This window comes from Dicentrarchus labrax, unplaced genomic scaffold, assembly GCF_905237075.1.
Source record: "Dicentrarchus labrax unplaced genomic scaffold, dlabrax2021, whole genome shotgun sequence".
NCBI classification, from domain to species: Eukaryota; Metazoa; Chordata; class Actinopteri; family Moronidae; genus Dicentrarchus; species Dicentrarchus labrax.
Window position 1 is genome coordinate 4,483,533 of NW_026136724.1, and position 24,976 is coordinate 4,508,508.

The following is a 24,976-nucleotide window of genomic DNA, read 5'->3' on the forward strand; positions in this document are numbered from 1 at the left end:
ACTTCCTACTGTATTGTATTCAGGACAGACATAAGACCTTGCATTGAATTCATTAATAGCTCTAACCCTAGGCTTCTGAAAAATTGTGTTTTCACCTAAACGTACAGCCCATAACCACAAGTAGTATTATAAGTCATTTGTTGTTGAATATTCATTACTCTTACATTGTGAGTGCTTCACACCCTGCATGTTGAATCAATGCCCACTCTCATTCAATACAATTGTACCTATTATAGCAGGAACTAACCATCATGTCATATGAGGAATTCCACCAACAGTGTGATAATGTGTACTGCAGTGTAGTTTCACCTGACTATTTGTGTAACAAGAGTGGACTAGATTCATGGTCGACACACCTGTTTAGCAAACCCAGTGACATTGATGAAGTGAGCCACTATATTACTCATGTCCGTTGTCAGTCAGTATAGGACTGGCTATAGGCAGTAATTAGTAATAAGAAGCGTGTGTGAATGTGTGTTTCAGGCATTTTAAAAAGGTGGAACTATAATTTCAAGGAGCTTAAAACCTAAAATAAAAGAAATATACCTTTAAAAAAGCATTAACATTATTCATACAAACATTCAATGTATTTATTTCATACATATTTACATGCATACACCAGTTTTTACAGTACAGTAACAGTACCTTCATATTAAGTACTATACTTGAGCCAGCCAACAAGACTATGGGATTATCAGAGCTGATGTTTTGTTTTGTATCTGACATCCCAGCAACTGCAGTGGCAGTTTGATGATATCCAAACACAATCAGACAATATCCTACAGTCAGGGGAGCGTATCTTTGGCGCGTCCAATCATGTCTAAACCTCAGTGCATAGCATTCTCCAAACAAGATTCTTATTCCCATGCAGCAGAGTGGCTGACCATTATGGCCTCCATAAGTTCAGAACTTTCAAGTTATTGCAGTTCAAGGCAAGCAAGTCAGTAGCATCAGTCTATGGGACTGAGAGTGGCAATCTCAGAGATACTCATTGAAATAAATATCTGTTAGAATCACTATCTAGCGCCACATTAGGTAACACAATGGTGACTGAGCCTGTGGCCCACTGATGGAGTATTGCAATATTTATATATTTGCAGTACTGGGTTTCCGTGGCAAGACACAAGATTCTTTCACTCAAGAATACGCAACACAAAACAATACAAATAAAGCTTTATTGTAATCTACACTACCTAAACTGACGTAGTGGCTGCAGTCTATGAAGTCACTACGATGGGCGTGGTAAGCCACATTCAAACACTCGCACTACGTCTGGTTTTTTGGCGAGCTGCCGCGCTGTTGTGCCAGATGCGTCCTCTGCGTCCTTGAGTCCGAGCTGCAGGAGCATCCTGGCTGTGTCTGCATGCTGCCCGATGCAGGCCATATGAAGAGCTGGGGGAGGAGTGAAAATAAGGGCTGGTAAGGGACTGTACTGGTGTTTTTGCCTGTTTTAGCCCATTGAGCCCTACCTTAAAGGTTATATATGAGATAAAACAACTAGTAGCTGTGTAAAGTGGAGTCATGTTGTCCTGAGCAGAGAATGATGATGACACTCTGCCTGTGTTGCTATCGCAGCCTCTCTGGGTTTTGTATACAAAGCCGGTAAAGTCTGTCAATTAAGGATTTATTTGGACCAAATCAGAGTTGTTGATTGTTGCAACAGTGGAAAGACTAACAAAGATGGTTTTGGTGAGTTTGATTTACTTTCTGTCCACTTTGAATGAAGTTATGGTACAATAATATGCAAAATAAAATGACCACATAACATTCACATATGTTATTTCTGTCTGCTCTGTTTTCTCAGTGCTTTTTTCCCTGGTTTTAGTGGGCGGGGCTCAGCTGGAAAAATGATGTCGCATGCATCAGAGCACCAATCAGGAAAACATTTGAGTCAAAATGTGATGACAGCTGGGTGGTTGCAAAAGTATTTTTATATTTTTTTCGCCCACAAATTTTTTTGCCTTCCCCATTGTCCCTTAAGGGTCGCCATAGAAACCACCAACCGCCTTTGAGTTTGTTAAATACAAGCTCCACACTGCAGCTGCATTTTAGAGGTAGAGCAGAGGTTTTTGGCACAGAAGGGAAAAGGTTTTTGGTATTATTGGTTGTCTTTCATATTTGTATATCTATTTATTTTTTGTCATACCTTTCCTATTTGAATGTTGTTTGTTTCATGATGACCCTGATGAAGGCCACATGACAAAACGTATCTGTTAGACTGATACATTTTGTCCTGTGGCCTTCATATTGTTTGATGTACTAATATACTAATACATTATTATAATATCATATCAATACTAATATACTTCAGATGAAGTGTGTTTACCAGTTCTTCCCTTTTTGTCCCGGACATGAAGATCTGCCCCCAACTCCAGCAGTGTCTTTATAGTGGACGTGTGGCCTTCCTAAAAAACATGGATAGAAATGAGGAAGAAGAGTTCATTTGCAGACAGTAATTTTCCAGGTGTGTTAGTAGGTTTGTAAATATTTACATATTGTATTTTTTCTACTGCCACCGCTGTCTACCCTGTAGCATGTCTGTCTCCCTCTGAGTTAAGGGTGTAAGGATAGAGAGTGAGGAATCACTGATCTGACCTTTGCAGCATAATGCAAGGCAGTGAGCTGAATGTCAGTCGCCCTCTGGTTCACGTCTACATTTAGGTCACGCACCAAGAACCGCAGCGCCTCCTCCTGGCCGGTGACGGCAACCTGGTGCACCGGCTGAGCCCCGATTGTGTCAGCTGCTGTTGGAGACGCCTGCAGTGCACACAAGTCAGGTGGTGACAGTAAACATACAGTACATCTCTCAGTTTCTACATAGGAGCTGAAACATTACTCTACCTGGTGCTTCTCTAACAGCAGCCTGGCTATAGAAATGTGTCCGTTCCTGACGGCATCCATGAAGGGAGTCACTCCACAGGTGTCAGTGCTGTCTGGGGTGTAGCCACATCTGGAAGAAAAGTGGGTTATCTGTGAGCTGCAAATCATCATCAAACTGAAAAGTACAGACATACATTTATCTTGTGTCCAGCAAGAAATCTTTAGAAATGAACAAAATTAGCATCTTCACAGATTCTGGAATTTTTAATGAGGACTTTTTAAGGTTTTTAATGTGGAAATTATATTTTGTTTTGCAAAAAAAAACATGTCAGACATTATTCCAAGCAGACTATTTAAATATGTCGTAATAGATGTCTGGAGAGGATCTTTAAGGAAATTTCTGCAGTCTACAAACAGGACTGTAACCATGGCATTTTTCCTATGTATATGGTGCAGATTATGGCATTAAAGGTTGATTATTGACCGTGACAAAAGAAAATCTTGTCAAGCACAGGTTATACTCGAGTGCGAACTACAGGGGAGCCAGGGGGAGTTGGGCTCCTCTAAATAAGACAATAAGTTTTTTTCTTTATCATGATGGATCATGTGTAAAATGTGGGTTATTATTGATGCATGTTTGTCATTAAATCATAATTAAATATCAGATGTGCTGACATAAAGCAAGTAGGCCTATATGGTTACAGCGATTATGTTTCTTTGAGGGAAGGGCATTCACAAAAAGTCACATATTATATTGTTTCCCTCCAGAACTGACTGGAACCTCTTTGTCATCCACATTTGTTTGGGGGCAGTATTACCCAGGCAAAATTTCAACCTACCTCTCCAGCAAGATCTTAACAACCTCCTCACAGCCGTGCATTGCTGAATAAAGAACAGAGAGTGTTAGTGTAATTATAATATGACACTGAACTCAAAAGGTCCCTCACATAACAGGAAAAACCTGATATTGTCTTTCATTCATCAACAAACAGCCTGAAGTCCATGGAACTGGGGATCTGAGGACACTTTTACCTGAAGTGTGCAGTGGCGTCCTGCGCGTCTTGCTGTCCGTCCTCCAGATGTCCGGTGCGACAACCAGCAGGTGCTGTACAACCAGAGGGTCTCCCTCCCTGCAGGCGATGTGGAAGGAGTTCCAGCCATCCTTGTTTCTCAGCGCGGGGTCTGCGCCATGGCACAGCAGCTCCTGGATCACGTCGAGGTTCCTCCGAGTGCAGGCCATCATCAGGGGAGTCCTGAGAGGAAAGACCCAATGATTTCCACTGATGTTGGCAGTCACACTACAAACTAATATACAGCTGGGTTTTTTATAGTAAATATATAGAAGAGACATTCCAATCAGAAAAAAAGTATTACTAGTAGTTTTTAAATTATGAAAGCTATTATGAATTGTTTCTGTCTCATTCTTTTAAGGGTCATTGTAACTAACAACAACAACAACAACAATAGTGTAGTACAGTACAATCCAGTATTTTCTGAGACAGTTATTGTACTGTGAAAATCTGTCATTACATATCTAAATACAAAAGCATGGAAAATAACATTAACATAGATATGTGTCTGATATTAAAACGTGTAATATTATCTTATATAGTCATAAAGTTGATTTTGTTGTTGATCATCTTGTTGTTTTATTGTGCAGCGGGTTTTATCTTTGACAAAAACAGACGCTCAGCTCGGAGTCAAATTGAACCATACAACGTGGTACCGCGCCTTTGTGTGTTTTGACCTCTTGAACAAGAGTTTCACAACTTTTTAGTAAAACAAATGCTTGCTCTTCGGTAAATTAAAATTTTTGCTCCTTTGAGCCGGATTTGAACCGCAACCAAAACTTGTAATAACACGAGAGGCACAAACTGGGTCTGTTTGTTTCTTATTTTTCACCTTGATTGTTTTCTCGTAAAGAGTTCGTAAAATACAAGTTTTTAAGTCACTGTACTCTCTTTGGTAAATTAAAAAGTGTCTCCTTCGAGCCGGATTCGAACCAGCGACCTAAGGATTTCAGCGTAATGCCACTACAGTCCTCCGCTCTACCAACTGAGCTATCGAAGGGAGCTGAAATTGCATGGAGCACAATTCCATCTTAAAACCACAGAGCACCCCATGTGGATCAATTTATTTGTGGATTCATTTCGACCAGGTTCATACGGCCATCCTCACCAGTCAGCCTTCTTCAGACTGTCCACCTTGGCTCCTTCCCGGAGCAGATAGCTCACACAAGCCTGGTGGCTCATGGACGCAGCTTCGTGCAGCGGCCTCTTGTAGTCGTTGTTGTACACCTCCACATCCATGCCCACCCGCTTTACCAGATACTCCACAACGTCCAGGTGTCCGTGTCTGGCGGCGTAGTGCAGCAGGGTGTCTCCGGACCGACCCAAGTGTTTGCTGCTGACAGTCTGAACCGCCGCCGAGCCGCCTAAAGTTAACAGTTCCTCCAGAGAGCTCAACTGTCCCTCCTGAGTGAGCTTCACCAGCAGCTTTAAAGTGTTTGTGTCCATGTTGGCTGGAGGTTAAAGGCTGCTGCAGGGACATACAGTCACTCACCGGCCAGGGACAGACAAAATATTAAGTTGAGCTGCAGGAAGACATGCTGGAGTGAAGTGTTTACCAGGGGTTTTTCACAGAGTAGCAGAAAATTCATTGGTCAACCATGACCTTACACTGTTACTATCCTTCCGTTCAAAACAATACAAAAACTCCACGAACAGACAAAAGCAATTATTATCATCATTAATATATAATATTCATATGAGAGTATTTAAATATATCATATAAAAATAGGACTTAATAAATACATAAATACATTGGTACATTAACTATTTCTATCTTGAACGAAGACGTGTAATAACCAGGTAATAACCATAATACATTTGAATGATTATTGTCTGTTGCACTGTTAGATTATAAGGAGGACGCATATAAGTATGTATATATGAATATGTTATTAAGACATCTAACTTGTTCATATACATATCCAAGGAAAGAAATCTGTGTTCAGGAACGAGGTGTTTTAACGGGGATAAGCTTTGGTCGTCCATTCCAGGAGAGCAACGCCATGGTCATTATGGGAAATGTAGTTTTTAAGACGACATGCTATTTAGCTTGCTGAAAGATCCCCAAACTATTTTAAATCGGTCATTTCTCCAGTATATTAACTTAACCCAGTATGAATATATAATAAATTGTAGTTTAAGTATATGTCACAGCCCACTGGTTCAAATAGAGCACTGTCAATGTGTGATTTGTATGACTGTAGATTATTTTCTCACACTGTGCCTAATCTAACATACCCAAAGCAGATACTGCTTTAATAGAATAAAATATTTTTTAAAGTTTCACTGCTATGATTAAGGGAAATGGGGTGGGCTAATCCAGTTTCAGGGTAAATGACAGCAAGGAATCACAGTGCTGGTGAACAAGATGAGTCACATCTGGAGGGAAGAAGGAGGGAAAAAAAGGTGGGAGAGGAGAAAAAGTGGGATCGTTGGTGAGGGTGGGTCTCAGTCCTCAGAGGTTTTACAACATGGACCATGAACACCAGGAATGAGACTGACCATTGTCACCACCCGCTTTCTCTGGTGAGTAGCCAATATTTGTGATATTTTCATTGTTCTTTAAATTGTGCTACAATTTAAATGACTGATCATTTACACATCAAACCAACAGGGACACATCTCCTTACTTTAAATGTGTCTTCTAAATGTCATAATCACTAAGATAATGCAGTTTTGCAGGTATTTGTATGTTGTGACATATATTTCTTGTATTTTGTGCTGTTTATGCCTCCCTGTTGTATTGTTAGACATGAGAACTGTTTGTCCTGCTACACTGAAAAAAATCTCTCTCTCTAAAATAGTTTGTCTTTTTAGCTTTTTACTTGAGAAACATGTGGAAAATCTGCAAATGCATGATGCATGACACAGTTTATGTTATTTCAGTGCAGTGCAATACTTTCTGGAATTAAGGGTCAAGGTTTGGGGGGGTTCTGTTTTTTTATTTATTTTTTTTCTGTAGCCCATGAGGTAATTGATTTACCTAATTTTCGCTTGTTTCAAACAGTTCTTCCCTAAGAAATTCCCCAAAACAATTTAACCCCATTGTACATGAGTTAAATATTACAGACCTTTTCTCTTGTGAGTACATTTTAATTCCTGGAAAAGTTAACTACTCCATCCAGGTTAGGAATTTTTTGCAGTGTGATGACTTATGTGGTTTGGTTTGGACCCCCACCCCCCATTCTCTGCACATAGACACACACAGTTACAGGCAAACTTTTAGGAACTTCTATTGATGAGGAAAAAGAGTTTCTACATAATCAGAAACTGCTCATGTAGCCTAATCCTTGATGTCTTGAAGAAGCCATTAAAGGAAATTAAAGTAAGAGACAGAGAGCTAACCTTTCATACAGACATTTAGTATCATTTATTTGACAAACTCTCAAAAATAAAGCATTCAAGTGGCATAAAATCATGTGGTGGTTCATATCTGGAGGAGGAATTCTGCAAAAACACTGCATTTATATTGGAGAACATGTAAGCTGAAAATACTTTAATTCAGAGAGTCTTGAGTGAATTACTGATTGTTCGAATGCAGACCATAGACAGCATTGTGTTAGGCTGTTCTGCCTTCTGGAAGGAGTGTATCCGTAGCTAATCAGCTCCAGATGGTTCGGGCTGCTCTAAACAGCGACAAACAAACCTGAAACAAATGCACGACACAGGCTGCATGTCCTGTTTTACTTCAGCCGTCTGCTGAAGTTCAGCTGGAGTGTGCAGGTTTCTGAGGCTACTGTAGGTGTGACACGTGAGCTGATGAGCATCTTAAAGTGTGAAACGCTGTGAAACAGTTGAGTCATATAAATGTTTAAATGGCTGGGAGGCAAATAGATTCCTCGATGAAGCCCTGGCACCAGGAAGGAAGGGAGTGGTGGAAGGTTTTGGACAAAATGCAGCCACATGTGTCGTCCAGTGACTCCGGGCTTCAGGCCTTAGTGAGTCTACTGCTGGTCAGGTCACATTGGCAGTTTATCACAAGCATCAGTATATGTAAAGTATACATTTCTGTGTACAGCTTTTGGGGCAATCCAGCCACCCCCTCCTCAATAAGTCTCAATCAGGTCCATCCACACAAGGACCCTAATGTGTGGACAGTATCCGCACATCTTGAGTTTTGGACAAATCATGCATCCAAAAATATAGTACACAAACGTGTGAGGGGTACAATATGTATGTTAATAGCATGAATATACTGTAAACTTCTGTTAAAATAGTTAAAAGTGTTAAAATGTACATGTTATAAATGTATACTACATTACAGAAGCCAAGAACGGCCATGGTTGCAATTATTATTTTAATGCTGAGATTATCTCGTCATCTCGAGAAAATAAAAGGCAGATTTCTCGAGATGATTTATTACAAGAAAACGACATCTGATCTCAGATAAACATTATAACTAATAATAGGAAATGTAATAAGATAAAAAACATTTTGTTTTCTTGTGATAGTGGTTTGATTATGTCGTTATGTCGAAGTTGTTATCTCAAGAAAAAATAACTGCAAGCACGGCAATTTGCAGCTTCCGGACTATATATAAATATATACGAGTGTGAGAATGAAAATATATGTATGTAAGAGTGACAGTAAGGGTTTGTAATTATTGTGGCTTACATATAGTAACATACTTGCATAGCTGTTCAGCTTTAAAAACACACTTGGAGGCTACTTAGTGTCAGTTTCTTTTAACTCTTACTTTGAATTAAAGTATTTTGAATACAAGAATGCATCATTGCATGTAATGATAGTTCCTTCCATCCCACTGTGCTGCTCTTCCCTGTCTGAAGACCACTGGAAACATGGTTATGTGTATTTATGGTCAAAAAAACTGCTATTTCCAGGAAAAATCTATCCGGGCAAATCAAGGTTTATATATTTTTATAGTCACAACACAACATGGGAACCATTAATACTTTTAAAGACAGTTAAAGTCGGACATTTTGTGGTTATACCATCTTGCACCAAATTAATAAGGTTTAATTGTGTTAAGAATTGTAAATGTGGCCACCAGATAAAGCTTGCAGAGAGCTTATGAAAAACACTCAGTTTGTGAACCATTTCACTCACACCAATAACTCATAGCTAAGGCATGATGAAATAAAGTGCATTTTCCGGCATCCCAAATGCTTTTTGCTCTACGTTGTTTGGCTGAGTTTACAGTACAGTCTTTACATGTCTGGACTGTGATATGTTTTCTGTGTTTTCTTTGGCTTTATGCACCATTTTTGCACCAAACTTGTAAAGTGGAGTCATCTGATTATTTCAGACATCTGCTGTAATGGCATCATCGGCTGTCACAGTTAGATCTCTGCAGGAGAAACCTGATTTTGGAAGTTTTTCTTTTACAAATCCTTACCTCAACATTTGTGCAAAAACACATGAGGCATCTTTCTAAACATCAGAGGCTTTTCAAGTCACTTCCAGCTGTGCTGCCAGGTTTCAGTGTTAATATTCCACAGAGGGAAGGGCCAAATCCTTACATCATTATTAAAGCCAAGCAATATTTCATCTTTTGTTTCTCTACAAGTTAACTTCTTGAGTGACTTAATAGCTCTCTCTTTCTGTGTGTGTGTGTGTGTGTGTGTGTGTGTGTGTGTGTGTTTGCAGATGTCACTGGAAGCAAACATGAAAAATGGCTCTCCTGAGAAAAAGTAAGTGAAAATAAAGTGCAATACAAATGTAAAATGGCAGATTTATCTCGGGTGATATAAATTTGTGTGAGACAAAGACATGTCTGTCTTCTCTTCCTGTTGAGGGGCAGTAACAGAAAAGCCTCAGTTGTTAACTCGTGGTGTAACACATTGACTGTAGCTTTGTTTTGTGTCAAAAGTGAGCTTTAGCTGGTGCATCTGTTAGGGAACCCCCAAATTTCTCTCAAGGAAAGCATCCAGCTTCCATGCATGTGTACCAAATGTGTGTGTGTGTGTGTGTGTGTGTGTGTGTGTGTGTGTGTGTGTGTGAGTGTGTGTGTGTGTGTGTGTGTGTGTGTGTGTGAGAGTGTGTGTGTGTGCGCGCGCTAGGGGAGGGTGTGATGAGGTAACCAGATGTAAGGAGTTAAATTTTATGATTCCACTCAGTGTGTGAACAGAGCTCTTAAGCCTCTTAAATCTTAGTTTAAGATTTTTTGCTTCCATGAGTAGTGTACTGTCTGTGAATTGATGAAACGTGACTGGGCAACCCAAACATTCCTGCTATATATAATGCAGAAAGTTAGGTTTATCAAAAACTTAAAACTGGATCTTAAGTTAAGAATGATTGTTAAATTTCTCAAAAATCACACTTGTGCCATCCTTAATCTGGGCCAGTGAGTCCTGAATATTTCATGGTAAAACTGCTGCTGCAGGTAGCATGCTTAGTTATGGCCCCTGATTGAGCAGCCAGAAATAATAAAAGTGGCTTGTAACTGGTTGCAGATGGGTATTTGATCCTCCTCTCTCTCTGGTCTGCCTGACAGGGGCAGCTGAAGAGCTGGAGGGGTAACACTTTGGAGCTGAACACAATGTGTATTTCTGCTGCTGTGAGAGGGAAACATTACAGTCAAACGTCAACTCAATTTACATAACTTGTGCTAATGTTTAGTGCTAAAGTAATTGAACAATCGATCTAGAAAAAAGTAATTATTACAGTTTATCAGTTCTGTACTGTTATTGTTATGCATTGAATATAATAAGAAATATCCATAAAATATGTCACTTAACTCAGTGACAGAAAAGAGCAGGGGCAGACAATCTTTCCTTGGAGGGCAAAAACTGAAGCAAACACCTGTATTGTATTGTTAAGATGCAAATTTTATCCCAAGTTCCTTTAATTGACTGACTTTCTGTGTAAAGTGTCTCTCTGCCTTCTATGCTCAGATTATGAAAAATAAATCAGGAATCCTACATATTGAAATACATACGTATTTTTTAATGTAAAACAGCATTTTCAAATTATGATTTTTATTCTGGCGGGCCAAATCAAATTGTATGGTGGTCAAACTTAGGCCTGCGGGCCCCACTTTGGGCAGCCCTGGAAAAGAGGGTCCCTTAAGGTAAATGGTTGGGAACCACTGCTTTAAGTCATTTATTTAGTAAAAATGCAAAACATTTAATTTCTCTGCTTCAAGTTTCTAAAGCATCAGAGCACTTATTTACTCTGTTTGTGGTTATTGTAAATGGAATGCCTTTGGCTTGGCTGGCACTGTTGCTGGGACAAATCAGGCAATATGAAGACATCACCTTGCTTTCTGACCCTGTGATAAGCATTTTATCATCTTGATTTAACGTTTTCTAGTAGTATTGGGCTTTTTTTAGCGAACCAGATCATGTCAACATTTTTTTCTATCTTGAACTATGTTTTGTATAGCGATGCTTGTGTCTTCATGTCGTTTTTGTATTGTATTAACCAAATACATTATAGATCATCCTATTATTCTGTCCTGTATTTATTTATATAATAAAATAAAATTTCTAGATTAATCAACTGAAAAAAAGGGAGAGATGAATCGCTAATAAAGACTGATGATAAAGTATATTCTATTGAAACTTGGAAAACAAACAGCGAGGCTGCTTGTGAAACTTCCACATTACTGAGAGAACTCTTCCAATATGATTGGATATCAACTACTTTATGTACACGCTCTGACTTGCTGACTCCTCCCTGTGTTTCAGTTAACCGGGTCCTCCTGGTGCTGCTGGTGCTGATGGTGTGTCTCCTCCTGCACAGTGCACTGCTCAGAGCCTCCACTCGACCCAAAGTCTCAGGTACTCCCACACAGGATTTATTCAAAGACTTTATAGAACTCTACAAAACAGGATATGCCTGATAATGTTTTATATTTTGCTTATTGTCAACAAATCCCATGAAAATACCAAATCCAACAATGAATGTACCCTCTAACAAGTATTGTCTGTGTATCCTTCTTCCTCTGTGCCACAAAGCTCTATTATTGTCAAAACACATCACTAAGTCACACTGTTGCACTGGCTGAACACACACACTGTTGTTTATTTTCACTCAATCCCACATACACCATCCTGCTGCCACAAATACTCTCTAGTGCACCAAATGTGGAGTAATCCGCTGCTGAAAATAGTCCCCAACAAATGCATGATTTCCTGTTTTTAAACATGTACATCTCAACTAGTTACCAATGGCTTTGGAGCTGAGAGCCACTGACAGGGTAGAGAAATAAGGAACTATTGAGAGACAGCCTGGTCTAGTTATGGATTTTATTGGTAATGAGAAAAATACATAGTCTTTCTTTTTAAAATCTTGTAGTTAGCAAATACAGTATGTGTCAATAGCATTTTGTAACTTGAATCTAATTTTGAAACTTGTGATGGCTAAGTACAAAGTACCAGACCATATTTTGTAGGCAGGTGTGGTCAATCTATTTGTCACACATTCTTATCTTTAACTATTCTAAAATGACACAAAACACTCTCAACCCTCAACCCCCCCGATTCCTCTCAGATCGCTGGAAGAGCCTCGGAGGCGCAGCACAAGTTCCTGCTGTGAGAGAGTCAGAGGCGGACAATGTTGTCCCCGTCATCATCTGTGCATCGGAGGAGCGTGTGGGTGCAACCATGGCGACCATCAACAGTGTCCATAGCAACACTGACGCCAGTGTGTTCTTCTATATTGTTACTCTTCGTGATGCTGTGAAACTGACGAGGTGGGTGGTGTAATGAATGATGATTTCAGCCGATAGGTGATTTGTGTTCTCATGCTGTAAATGTAATGAATCTGTAACAGGATACACATGGAGGGGAGATGTGTTTACCACCTGTCAACCCAGTATTATTGCCCTTATTTATTCACCTAATCTTACTTCTTTTGCATCCACCCAGGCAGTACATAGAGAAGACTAAACTGAAAGGCATCAAGTATAAGATATTGGAATTTAACCCCATGGTTTTACGAGGAAAAGTGAAGCCAGATTCCTCTCGCCCTGATCTGTTACATCCAGTGAGTTACGCTTGCATTTTGTCCACATAATGCCCAGATGAAGCACTAAAGTCTGCTTCCCCAGAGAGGTGAACTACCTTTGCTTTTTGTTTTGCAGCTCAACTTTGTGCGCTTCTACTTGCCTCTGCTTGACATAAGCCATAAGAGGGTGATATACTTGGACGATGATGTCATTGTTCAGGGTACGTATGAGATCATGGTTGGAAATATTTCATACTATGTATTATTCAGATGAAATGGTTTTAAGGCCGATTGATAAAACATGGCTTTCTTGATAATTATCTTCAAACACTCACAGACTTATTTTGTGTTGCAGTTGGATTGTTTGATTTCGTTACAAATCAAACAGGTCAGCGTACAGATATTATTGATAAGAACCTCTGCCATGTAGGTCATCTTTCCTGTTTGTTGTTTGTCTGTAGCAGGAAATTTCAAAAACAAGTTTAAATGACATTTGGTGGACTATGAATAAATGATTTATTCATCATATAAGATCATACTTTAATAATCCCTGAGAGGAAACTCACAGGCTGAGAAATAAGAGCACAGATAATTAACTCTTGAAATTAATAAAACATTGAATTCAATTAAAGATGGATTACATAAAAAAAAAACACACATTTATAATGCATATGCATTTATCTTAGTTAACGTATGTAGCAGAGTTATGCAGAGTCAACAAAATATTTTTGTTATTTCATTTCCAAATGTAATCAGTGGCGTACGCAGACTTTTTTGACTGGGGTGGTGCAAGTGGGGCACTGACTTATGTAGGGGTGGCATTTAGTATACATTTAAGCATTTATGCAACTCCAGTATTTTTTTAGGGATTCAAGTATGCAGAAATATGCCAATACACTAGGCGAAAATAACACATTAACACCACATGCAAAAAAAATCAAAACTGCATTGGATTAGCATAAAGTGGAACTGTCTGCAAAGGGGAAACTCATTGGTACCCACAGAACCCCTTTTTATTCTGTTATCTTGAGGTCAAGGAATCCCTTTGAAAATGGCCATGCTAGTTTTTCCAACATCAAAATTTACACTAAGTTTGGAGCATTATGTATTTATTATTTAGTTTTTATGTTTTTAATTGATTTTGTGTTATGTCTGTGCAGTGAAACTAAAGCAAACTAATTAACAGCTATAGTGTATGTATTAAAGACTTTTCATGCTTTTCAGGTGACATCAAGGATCTGTTTAATATCAAACTGAAGCCAGGTCATGCTGCTGCTTTCGCCACTGACTGTGACCTGCCCTCCACTCATGAGATGGTGCGCAGCATCGGCATGCAGGTGGATTTTTATATCTTTTATCATGTCACTTTGTGTATTAACCTGCCAGTGTGAAGAGGCAAAGCAAAGGAAATTTGTCTGAATATCAGACCTGGAAGAAACACAGTAAATACTTGCCTGTAGCTAGTGTCAGTAAATAGAAGTGTGCAGTATATATATACACATATATTCGATATGCACCATTCAACTTTGATGTGCATTCACATACAATACAATTGATCATTAATTAATTGATGTAAAGGATCTTCTCTTTGGGCCATTAAAGAAATAAATGTAATATTCCTGGAGAGTCTCGGCTCTCGATGGTAACCTGTTAAAAAACCTTTTAATTGAAATATGGCGTCCTGTCCTCTGAGCTTGTCCCATAGACAACCTACATGGGCTTCCTGGACTATAGGAAACAGGAAGTTAAAGATCTGGGCATCCATCCCAGAGACTGCTCTTTCAACCCTGGAGTGTTTGTGGCAGATGTCAGCGAATGGAAGAAACAGAAGATCACCAAACAGCTGGAGAAATGGATGGAGGAGAATTTCAGGTACACACACAGTGACAAGCAGTTTCTGATACCCTCATTATGCATTTTGCCATATGTCCAGCTCAAAGATGTAATTTAAACACTGGCTGGTTTTAAGAATTGCTTTCTGAGTACTTGGTCAGAAGTACAAAAGCTATACAGTAATTTAATTAGCGAGTAGAACTATATACAAAGATACAAGGAATATTTATTTATCATTTTACAACACAGGGTTGTAAAACAAAATTAAGTTGTAGTTCCCTTTATGCTTTATATACAGTAGATGGGTAAATAAAAGTCATAGAAAAAACTCTCATAGCTGCTCTGAAGTCTGGTTACAAGGCAGCAGATACTTCTGTATTGCTTGCCAGTCATGGGCGGCTGTGGTGCAGAGGCAGAGCGGGTCGTCCGCTAACCGGAAGGTTGTTTGTTCAATCCCCGGCTCCTGGTGCCACATGTTGAAGTATCCTTAAGCAAGATACCCTGAATTGCTCCTGATGGTGTGCATCGGTGTGAATGAGTTAGTTTCTGTTCGATGGGCTTTACCATCACTGAGTGAATGTGTGTGAAAGGGCAAATATGCCATGTAGTGTTTGAGTGGTTGGAAGACTAGAAACGTGCTATACAAGTACAGGTCCATTTACTGCAGCAGGGTTAAGAGTCTGGGTATTGTCTTTTAATATCCTTTGATATCTTATATGAAAACAATGATGTATTGTCTTGCATACATACAAGACAAAAAAAACTTTGTAGGAGTGTTTTATGAAAACAAAATCTCTGTCTCTCCTTTACCCGTTCAATAATGCAAGGTTACAAAATTCCAAACATACTGCAGATAACAAGGCTTTTTTTTTTACCTTCATCTTAGAGATCATGTGTCAAAGAAATATCTCCTTGTGGTATGGATATCCTGCCCACTTGCTTTTTAAATAAACACATACATAAACATGGCTGTTTCATCTGACAACACTATGTTAATCTCAACAGCTATGCTGATGAGACACAATTATACATTTTTGTTCATCCAAAAATCTCTAGGGGCTTATGCTCCTCGGCTATGTGTCTGTCTGTCACTAAATAAAATGTGATTAATATTTTTTACCAAAATTTTAAATGGTTTTACTTTGGCTTTAAGCCAAAACAGATCAACATATTCTAATAAATACAGGTACAGTGGAGAAGTGGATTGTGCAGGAGTGGTTTGGGAAGTTTCTATGGTTTCTGTGGATATTCTGATACAACTTTTTTACCATGAAACCCATTGTAGCTTCTTCACTGGACTGGGTCTCTGTAGCTTTTACTGTGTCTGATAATAGATTTCAAAGTCTGTCGAATATAACCAAAAGAAATGTTCTTTTGGAAAACATTCCAACCTAGCCTTTAGTTAGCACTACTTGAAAATAATAATGAAAATATAGATAGAATGAGCATAAAACAGGGAGAACATTCCATAATTAATGCAAAATAAGATGAAGAATATTGTTCTGTCTCTCTTCTTGTTGTGTGTCGGCTGTTTGTCTTCATAGTTTTTGTCGCTTTATGTAGCTGTAACATGAATATCATTTTTTATATTCATATAGTATATTTTAATAGTTGTTGAGCAGTAGAACCATTGCCTGATTATTAGAAACTCTCTTCTTTCTCTCCACCAGGCAGAACATCTACAGCAGTGCCATGGCGGGAGGTGTGGCAACTCCACCCATGCTAATAGTGTTTCATGACAAATACACAACACTGGACCCACTGTGGCACGTCAGACACCTGGGTAAGATCCTCTCTCCTGGTCACATACAGAAGAAGCTCCTAAATGGCGCAGTTGTACCTGAGATGACCACTAGGCCACTGTTTTAAAAAACAAAAAAAGTGAGATCAATTCATCCTTTTGTAAAACGAAGGTGAGACAATGTTGTACATGTACATAATCTGAGAATTTGTTGGTATTTTAATATAAGACTTAAAAGTGGGCCAGTTTGGTAAAAGTGAGAAAATGTATCATAAAAATTTTCGATAATGGAGGAATTAAGCACAACTCCCCAAAATCTGATCTGTATTGTTGCGTTGCAGTTGTGTACTCCTGCATTGCGTGATGATTCACAAACCCAAACTTTTAGCCCAGAGCAGCCATTTATTACTTGAATAAATTGACAGTGATAATGGCAAGTAGTGGCAAGTGGAATCATTAACTCTACTTAAAAATATAAAGAAACCTGAACTATTGTAGCACCAACTTAGGTAGTTTTTTGTGTATGTCCAGGCTGGAGTCCAGATGCCCGCTACTCGGAGAGCTACCTACAGGAGGCGCGTCTTCTGCACTGGAACGGCCCATTTAAACCATGGAATTACCCTGCTGTTCACTTGGATCTGTGGGAGAGGTGGTTCATCCCAGACCCCTCCGGAAGATTCCTCTTGGTACGACCTGAGAGGGACAGCTGAGGTCTGTGGAACGTACCATGTCTGAGCCACAGGGGGACCTGAATGAAGCATATGAGGTTCAGGACTTACTTGAACAAAGGTGGAAATGTACAGTGAATTTAAAACTGAGGAATGTTCTTGAAAATAAAATGTTGTTGGTCGAGCCAACTATGTATGCTAAATACACAAACTGTGACTCAACTGTTGTCTACAAGTGAGAGATAACTGTAACGATATGAGAATATAACTTGTGTACAATAGGAATAGGAATGTGTACAAAGTGAAAGTGAGAAACAGACCAAGAACAGTGACGATATTTGTGTCTTTGTAAATTGTTTTAACCAAGAGTAAATGTGTGTCTTTGATAAACTGAAATACATTTCCAGAACTCTCTTTTTTTATTATTTTTTATCTTAACTGGTACTTTCATACTTCAAATATGGCATTAAAAACAGAATACATAACTGTGTTGTTTTACTAGTAGGGATATATTACTAATAATACTATAATGACTGTAAAAACTATATGATAACTGTTACTAAATAAATAAAGTAATATTTCCAATTCCTGGACATTGTTGGGCTAGGAAATAAAATGAAGCCTACTGTTAGTAAGCCTGTACATTTACCTAAGAGTTAAAATGTTCAAGTTTAAACCAGCAACCTACTCTGCCATTATTGCCATGAGCTGATAGCCCCTAACATGGCCACCAGAGAGCATGATGGTCCTAAAAGTCCACTCTAAAGGCTCTGATGAGCTGATTGTAAAAGAAATGTCCTGTGTCAACAGCAGCTCGTCTGGTCTCAAGATGCTAAATCTGAAGCAATGTTACTTCACAGTTGGAACTCATCTGTCTGTTTGTAGGCTTTCATCAATGTTGTTCAGCTCATATTAATATCTGTATGTTCCCAGTTGTATGAACACCAAAAGACAGTAAGGATTTTGAGTCATCGTACCGCCATACTAGTAAGGGGCAGAACCAGATACCCAGATATCACTTGATTAGCAACTCTGTACTGCCTAAATGTGAATTTCTTTATAAATACTATCATCAATCAGACTGATTATTGGTATACTGCTAGAAATATTATGAGAAACTTTCTCAAAATATTGACTTAGCATCTCAAAATGATGACTTTGAGATGATCATGTATTATTTAAAACTTTCGCATTATGTTGAGATACTAAATAATTACTGTGAGAGAGTTTCTCATTAGAATTACTTACAGAATTATTTTTTCCCCCGTCACATTGGCAGAAATGGGCTTCCATACTAAGTGACGTTTTTACAGTTTAAAGTATAACAAAAGTTACTGTTGTGGTAGTCACTATTATCACCTCCAACCCTGCGGAAGGTAACAGAAGCTCACCTGCAGCGGCCTCCAGAGGCGGGTCAGCAGAGAGAGGACTGTTTACTGGGCTCAGTCACAACAAACTGAAAGTAACTCAGAGCGGCGCTGCAGCAGAGACAACTTTCTGCCTTTAGACAAACCACAACTTCAACTTTTGGCTTTGGTCGACAGTCCAGCAGAATCTGACAGCACAGCAGGTGAGTAACATTCACTGTGATCGACGGTGACCCGGAGGAAGTAACAGGGGGGGAGCGAGCAGACTTTGACTTAGTATCGCGGCTGCGTTGTGAGCGGTCCTTCCCACACTATCTTACGAAAGGCGTTGTTCACTTTTCATTAGTTGGTCCCCGACGGGTACAGGACAGGGTACAGGTCGGGAGTGGGGGTATGCAGTAAGGGTCAGTCGGTATTTGAGTTTGAGAGCTGATTCGCGTGAATGCTAGGCCGTTTCCGCGTTTATTTATTTATTTATTTATTTATTTATGAGTTGGACTAAGTTGAAAGTTGTTTTTGAGGAATGAGCGGGAAGAGGTCCGAAAAACAAAAACTGTCAACCCTGCTAAGTATACCCCCCCTCTATCAGTGTGCCATACTATATTGTACTGAGCACCAGGGCTGTAAGACAATATCATGATATTGTATCGATTCTCTAAAACACTGTATTGATTTTGTGTTTAAACCCCCAACTGTCAGATATCAGTGCTGTAAACCTAAACTGAGGGCTGTGATGTTGGATGTTACAGGGAATACCACCATTTTCTTAAAATTAAGTTAAAAGGGAAAAAAATCTCAATATAAGGCCTTGCTTATGGTAATATTTCGCAGTATATGGAATCATAACCCCTGTATCGTGATACCATATCACTGATACGTATCGTAATGCCAGATTCTTGCCAATGCAAGCCCTACTGAGCACCATGAATAAAATCATCATATATAACATAACATTATATTAAAATGTGTTTCCAGTATACTGTAGGCAACATTTCATAGCCTATAAAATCCAAATAAAATTGATGCTTAGTAACCAGTGTGTGTTTCACCATGAATATTACATTATACAAAAATCTCCATAACTTGTTGCACATTTTTTTTTATATAATTATTTAGACCAGCGGTTCCCAGTCAGGGGGTCACCAGAGCTTCACAGGGCGAGGCCATCTTGATTTTACAGGGTGTTAGAAAACTTTCAAAATAACAATTTTATTTAGTTTCCTCACAGAAATGAACAAAACACTGAGATACAGGCCTACTGTCTTAAGTTTAGATTATTATTTAAGATGTAAAATTTGAAGATCTGAACACAAGCTGAATTCACAGAGTCTTCACTCTCTGATCAACAGCCTCACATTTAACACAACCACAGAGCTAATAGAACAATGGTTGAGCTTGAGGGAGACGAAAAGAACAAATGTGTCGCAATAAGCCTATTAAAGTATGTAACAAACTTCCTGCAGTTATTGTGTTCGCTGTTTGGGTTCATTGTACAGTTTCTCAGTTCATATGTGCTGTTATTGTTATGCATTAAATATGATATGAATTATCCATAAAATATGTCATTAGTTGGGGGAGAATACATAACACAGTGTTCGGATCCAACGCCACCTCCTCTGTCTACCTCACTTCAACACCAGATGGCTGGAGTCACACGGATGCACAAATCTGTCTATCTCAGAGTGATAACCTGATGAGCTGCTGTCTTTCTGCAGTAGGCTGAGTACAGTTAAGAACTCACATATAGTTTTCCTGGATGGCTATGCACTTACTGTAGTGTATAGTGTGAAGGGGAGTACCTGTACTGCTCTGTCTGGACCCTAACAGAGGCTTTTTATCCTCCTTTAGCTCATTGGTTTCATTGGCTCAGTCACAAGTGTTGTATATAGCATTTGTAGTTCCCTGCAGTGTTGATATATTCAAATTGGCTGTTTAAAAGATAAGATCATCCAGAGCGCTGATCCTTTCCTGTCAGGGGTCATGTTAGTTACGGCTTTCATTCCTCCTTAGGACTGATACTGTCCAGAGGCGAGGTTTTTATCTGCTGACCATAACATTTATACAACAAAGTGTCTACCTTACTGTGCACTTTTTATCATTATAAAAAACACTGATGCCGCCACCCTGCTTTTTGTGGATGCCTTGGTTTGATCCAAACAAATGAGGAAGAATCCGTCCAGCTCACACAATATACTGGCAATATCTTGACAGAGCCATGTCTCTGGAAAAATCATCTCTAAGGGCTGAATTGTCTTTGGTAAGATGATAAATGATATAGGACAGTGTTTCCCATTCTGTATTCACATTAAAAAAAAACTCTGTAAACAATCTCCTCAGTGTTAGTTAACATAGAAATGATGATCATATAGTTTTATGTTATGACCACCAGTTTTATTTTTGGGTCTGAGAAATCAAACAAAATCAACCAAAACTGACCCAGAATCCAAAGGTACATTTATTTACGCTACAGATAGCATGGTTTTCTCAACGCTCAAGGATTACATGTGACAACTTTTTTTTTTTCATTTCTTGTTGAAATGCACCTTGTGACTCGTAGTCAACTTTCCCCTTTTTATGTACACAGGCTTGTGTTTTTACATTTTTATCAAAGAACTAGATATTTTCTAATGAACTCTGATTAACAGGAAATACTCATATATGGACAAAAATGTCTGACATGCTAGTTTTTCTGTCAGGGCATTGTACATTGGTTGTCTTTCAGTACACAGTAGGTCTTGTCAATCAGGTTGTCTGTTCCGGTTTGACAGGAGACCTGCAGTACCTTTAAAGACAATGTACAATAATACTGAATTATTGCCCAGTCTTACTTTAAAACTTAAAAATTTCAGAGATGAGCTGATAACTACTTGTTTCAACATGACTTTTGCTGATGTTATAATATTGTCTTTCATTTCTGTATTTTAATTTCACACTTTTACTTTTGTTCTTAGACATGGCAGCAGCCAGCAGCCTTCTCTCTGAAGATCAGTTTCTGTGCTCCATCTGTCTGGATGTGTTCACTGATCCAGTCACCATACCATGTGGACACAACTTCTGCAAGACCTGCATCACAGAACACTGGAATATTAATGTCCAATGCCTGTGTCCCATGTGTAATAAACGTTTTCACCGAAGACCTGAGCTATATGTCAACACTTTCATATCTGAGATGGCTGCTCAGTTTAGACAGTCCCATGTAAAGGAAATCACCAGAAGCTCAGAGCAGCAACGAGCCAAACCAGGAGATGTTGTCTGTGACGTCTGCACTGAAACCAAACTGAAGGCCCTGAAGTCCTGTCTGGTGTGTCTGGCCTCCTACTGTGAGACTCATCTGGAGCCTCATCAGAGAATCCCAGGCCTGAAGAGACATAAGCTGATAGATCCTGTGAAGAACCTGGAAGGCAGGATGTGTAAGAAGCATGATAGACCTCTGGAGCTGTTCTGCAAGAATGACCAGATATGTGTGTGTCAATTCTGCACTGAGTCAGATCACAAACATCATCACACTGTTCCTCTGATAGAAGAATATGAAGGAAAGAAGGCTGAGCTGAACAAGGCAGAGGCTGAAGTTCAGCAGATGATCCAGGAGAGACGACTGAAGATTGAGAAGATTAAACAGTCAGTGAAGCTCAGCAAAGAAGATGCAAAGAAAGTGACAGCAGCCAGTGTGCAGGTCTTCACCGCTCTGATCCAGTCTGTCGAGAGAGGTCTGGCTCAGCTCATTGAGATTATTGAAGAGAAGCAGAAAACAACAGAGAAACAGGCTGAAGGCTTCATCATAGAGCTGGAAGAGGAAATCATTGAGCTGATGAAGAGAAGCACTGAGGTGGAGCAGCTCTCACGTACTGAAGACCCACTCCAGCTACTCCAGAGCTTCCCATCCTTGAACCCTGCTCCACACATCAAGGACTGGACAGAGGTCAAAGTTCACCTATCATGTCAGGGGACCCGGGGGACAGATTTGGATCATCTGAAAGAGACACTCACTAAAGAGGTGAAGAAGCTGTGTGCTGATGTTGAGCTTAAGACGGTCCAGCAGTTTGCAGTGGATGTGACTCTGGATTCTGAAACAGCAAATCCAGATCTCATCCTGTCAGACGATGGCAAACAAGTAAATCATGGTGATTTAAAACAGAATCTTCCAGATAGCCCAAAGAGATTTTCCTCATGTTGTGTGTTAGGAAAGCAGAGTTTCTCTTCAGGAAGATTTTACTATGAAGTCCAGGTTAAAGACAAGACTGACTGGACTTTAGGGGTGGCAAGAGAGTCTATCAACAGGAAGAACTTCTTCACATTGGCCCCCACAAACGGCCACTGGACTATATGCTTGATGAATGGAAATCAGTATAAAGCTCTTGCTGGCCCTTCAATCCAACTCTCTCTAAATTCAAAACCTCAGACGGTAGGGGTGTATGTGGATTATGAGGAGGGTCTGGTCTTCTTTTATGATGTAGATGCTGCAGATCTTATGTACTCCTTTACTGGCTGTAAGTTCACTGAGAAACTCTACCCATATTTCAATCCATGTTATAATGATGGTGGCAAAAACTCCACCCCCCTGATCATCACGCCTGTCAATCACACTGATTAAAGTAATCATTTTAAAGTACACACTGTCATTCTCGTTAGTGTGGCTATTGCCTTATGCTTTGTTAAATGGAAGCAAATGATTTGTATCTTATGTGGCTGAATACCTTATTGTAAAATTTGAAATCGACATTTCACAGTAAGGAAATTGATGTGGTCTAAATTTCCCTCTCAATCTGCAATTAAGCACCTTAGCAAAGATTTGTCCTCCTGGTTACCTTTTATTGTCTTTCTAAAATGAATGGATTAGACAGTGTGTTTGCATTAACATAAGCTGCAAAACTCTAGCATGCTGGTTAACATAGCTTACCATCTACAGTTGGTCAGTACTTCAAGACCTTTAGCGTACTATGTTATTTTGAGGGGTTACTGGTAATTAAAAGCCCCATTCAACACTAGCACATCCACTGTGTGGAAGCCACTCCTGGGTGTTACTGTATCAGAGTTTAGTTAGCACCTCTGTCATTATTCGATTTGGGGAGGTTTACACTCCAGCAACCCCAGCCGAACTTGTTACCCAAGATAGCGTTGAGCTTTTCACACTCACCAGTCAGTCCTCATCCTTGTGGTCTTTTTTTTGTAAAAGTGGCATGTAACGACATAAAAACGGCGTAAAAAAATAAAAATGATAAAACACAAACATGTTTATTGTTTGTTTGGGTATATTTTTTTTATATTCTGCTGCCAACATGGTTATCAGGGTTCCCATAAACCCTGGAAAACCTGGAATACCTGGAAAATTAAAGACTAGTTTTCAAATCATGAAAACACCTGGAAATTGATTAAAATGACCAAGATATCCTGGAAACAGTCTTCGTTGTCCTGGAAATGCTTAATTGTATTTTTGCCCCTCACTCAGATCACCTGACTTGTAAAAGATGCCACTTGGAGATACAAATATGGAACTTTTTTTTGGCATTTCTTCACATTGGTGCAGTAGAAATGCTTGATATTAAGTATGTTTTTTATTCATCATGGGCGCATGAAACACTTTACTGTAACATTTTATTTTAAATGTAGGTTTGAATTATAGCTTACTGTTCTTAATACCTTTATTTTGAAAACCGGAAGTGAATACACTGTAAATTTAAGTGCGGCTGATTTGACCACGGAGATCGGAGTAACGGCTGGCTTGACCGCAGTTATCATATCACAGTCATTATCTCGAGATCTCGAATTAATTATATCGTTATCTCGGGAAAACAAAGTTTCGTTATCTCGAGAAAATTAACTCGTTATCACGGGAAAACGGAGGAAATAAAATGTATGAATGCATGGCCCTTTAGGGCTTCCGTATATATAAAAAATTGAAACATGTTTTTATTCTAAAGATCATAAACAATTTTAGCACAATGAGGCATGTCTTGTTCCACACTGATGAGGCAATCAAGTCATATCATTGGCAAGTTTTTCATACCGTCAGTGCTGGAGATTAAGTCAGTACATTTACTTAAATATTGTGTATTTTGTAACTTAGTACTTATACTCCACTATATTTCAGAAGCAAATATTGTACTTTTTACTCCACTGCATTAATCACAGTTCAAGATTTTGCATACTTGTATTGTTATAGATGAGAATACCCAGCAGTACAATATATACTATACAGCAGTTCAAATTATCTTGAAATACTGCAACTTTAAAATGCTGCTTAAGGTTATTGCATCAAAAATAATAATCCAATGTGTTTCATAACATAACATTATTATGTAATGCATTATTTTTACCTTCAGGTATGGCTATACTTTGAAAGGATTACATACCTCTTCCACCACTGGACGTTGTTGGCATGAGCTGGGAGTCTCTGACGTTGCCACCAGAGGGCATTATAGTACTAAAAGTCTTCTCTAGTCTGAAGGATCTGATGAGCAGTTTGACACAGAAATGTTCTGCATTTGCAAGAATTTTTTAGAAGTGCATCTCATAACTTCTTTAAAATTAATTTTCAGCGTTTCTTTCCACTCATGTCACAGTGAGCAT

At 39.1% G+C, this 24,976-nt stretch overlaps 4 protein-coding genes and 1 non-coding gene across 5 annotated transcripts in view; 3 read left to right on the plus strand and 2 right to left on the minus strand.

The window, feature by feature from the left end:
- Nucleotides 1-576: 576 nt before the first annotated feature.
- ankrd16 (ankyrin repeat domain 16) lies at nucleotides 577-5,462 on the minus strand. The gene is made up of 7 exons (XM_051392738.1): nucleotides 4,999-5,462; nucleotides 3,853-4,073; nucleotides 3,660-3,702; nucleotides 2,842-2,950; nucleotides 2,596-2,757; nucleotides 2,327-2,405; nucleotides 577-1,392 (listed from the first exon to the last, which is right to left on the minus strand). Exons 1-7 carry the CDS (start codon nucleotides 5,334-5,336, stop codon nucleotides 1,229-1,231), a joined length of 1,116 nt encoding a protein of 371 aa, XP_051248698.1. The 5' UTR covers nucleotides 5,337-5,462; the 3' UTR covers nucleotides 577-1,228.
- trnay-gua (transfer RNA tyrosine (anticodon GUA)) lies at nucleotides 4,803-4,890 on the minus strand. The gene is given in 2 exon segments: nucleotides 4,803-4,838; nucleotides 4,854-4,890. It is a non-coding gene; the product is annotated as a tRNA-Tyr (tRNA).
- Nucleotides 5,463-6,261: 799 nt separating the features above from the next.
- glt8d2 (glycosyltransferase 8 domain containing 2) lies at nucleotides 6,262-17,451 on the plus strand. The gene is made up of 10 exons (XM_051392739.1): nucleotides 6,262-6,416; nucleotides 9,498-9,541; nucleotides 11,540-11,632; nucleotides 12,345-12,546; nucleotides 12,722-12,839; nucleotides 12,937-13,021; nucleotides 14,025-14,137; nucleotides 14,506-14,672; nucleotides 16,304-16,416; nucleotides 16,906-17,451. Exons 2-10 carry the CDS (start codon nucleotides 9,523-9,525, stop codon nucleotides 17,082-17,084), a joined length of 1,089 nt encoding a protein of 362 aa, XP_051248699.1. The 5' UTR covers nucleotides 6,262-6,416; nucleotides 9,498-9,522; the 3' UTR covers nucleotides 17,085-17,451.
- Nucleotides 17,452-18,477: 1,026 nt separating this feature from the next.
- LOC127359058 (E3 ubiquitin-protein ligase TRIM21-like) lies at nucleotides 18,478-23,636 on the plus strand. The gene is made up of 2 exons (XM_051392732.1): nucleotides 18,478-18,612; nucleotides 21,361-23,636. Exon 2 carries the CDS (start codon nucleotides 21,363-21,365, stop codon nucleotides 22,998-23,000), a length of 1,638 nt encoding a protein of 545 aa, XP_051248692.1. The 5' UTR covers nucleotides 18,478-18,612; nucleotides 21,361-21,362; the 3' UTR covers nucleotides 23,001-23,636.
- LOC127359059 (E3 ubiquitin-protein ligase TRIM21-like) overlaps nucleotides 18,478-24,976 on the plus strand; it is a 40,443-nt gene continuing 33,944 nt past the window's right edge. The window contains exon 1 of the mRNA XM_051392734.1: nucleotides 18,478-18,612. The gene's annotated coding sequence lies outside the window, so the exon portion shown is untranslated. The remainder of the gene's footprint in view (nucleotides 18,613-24,976) is intronic.

Excerpts from the sequence above, each read along its gene's own strand:
- glt8d2 (XM_051392739.1), top strand. Across the intron at positions 13,022-14,024 it reads CGATGATGTCATTGTTCAGG|GTGACATCAAGGATCTGTTT; the intron begins GTACGTATGAGA and ends CATGCTTTTCAG. Across the intron at positions 14,138-14,505 it reads TGCGCAGCATCGGCATGCAG|ACAACCTACATGGGCTTCCT; the intron begins GTGGATTTTTAT and ends CTTGTCCCATAG.
- ankrd16 (XM_051392738.1), bottom strand. The coding sequence starts at position 5,336 with ATGGACACAAACACTTTAAAGCTGCTGGTGAAGCTCACTCAGGAGGGA. Across the intron at positions 3,703-3,852 it reads GACGCCACTGCACACTTCAG|CAATGCACGGCTGTGAGGAG; the intron begins GTAAAAGTGTCC and ends TTCTTTATTCAG. Across the intron at positions 2,406-2,595 it reads CCTTGCATTATGCTGCAAAG|GAAGGCCACACGTCCACTAT; the intron begins GTCAGATCAGTG and ends CATGTTTTTTAG.
- LOC127359058 (XM_051392732.1), top strand. The coding sequence starts at position 21,363 with ATGGCAGCAGCCAGCAGCCTTCTCTCTGAAGATCAGTTTCTGTGCTCC.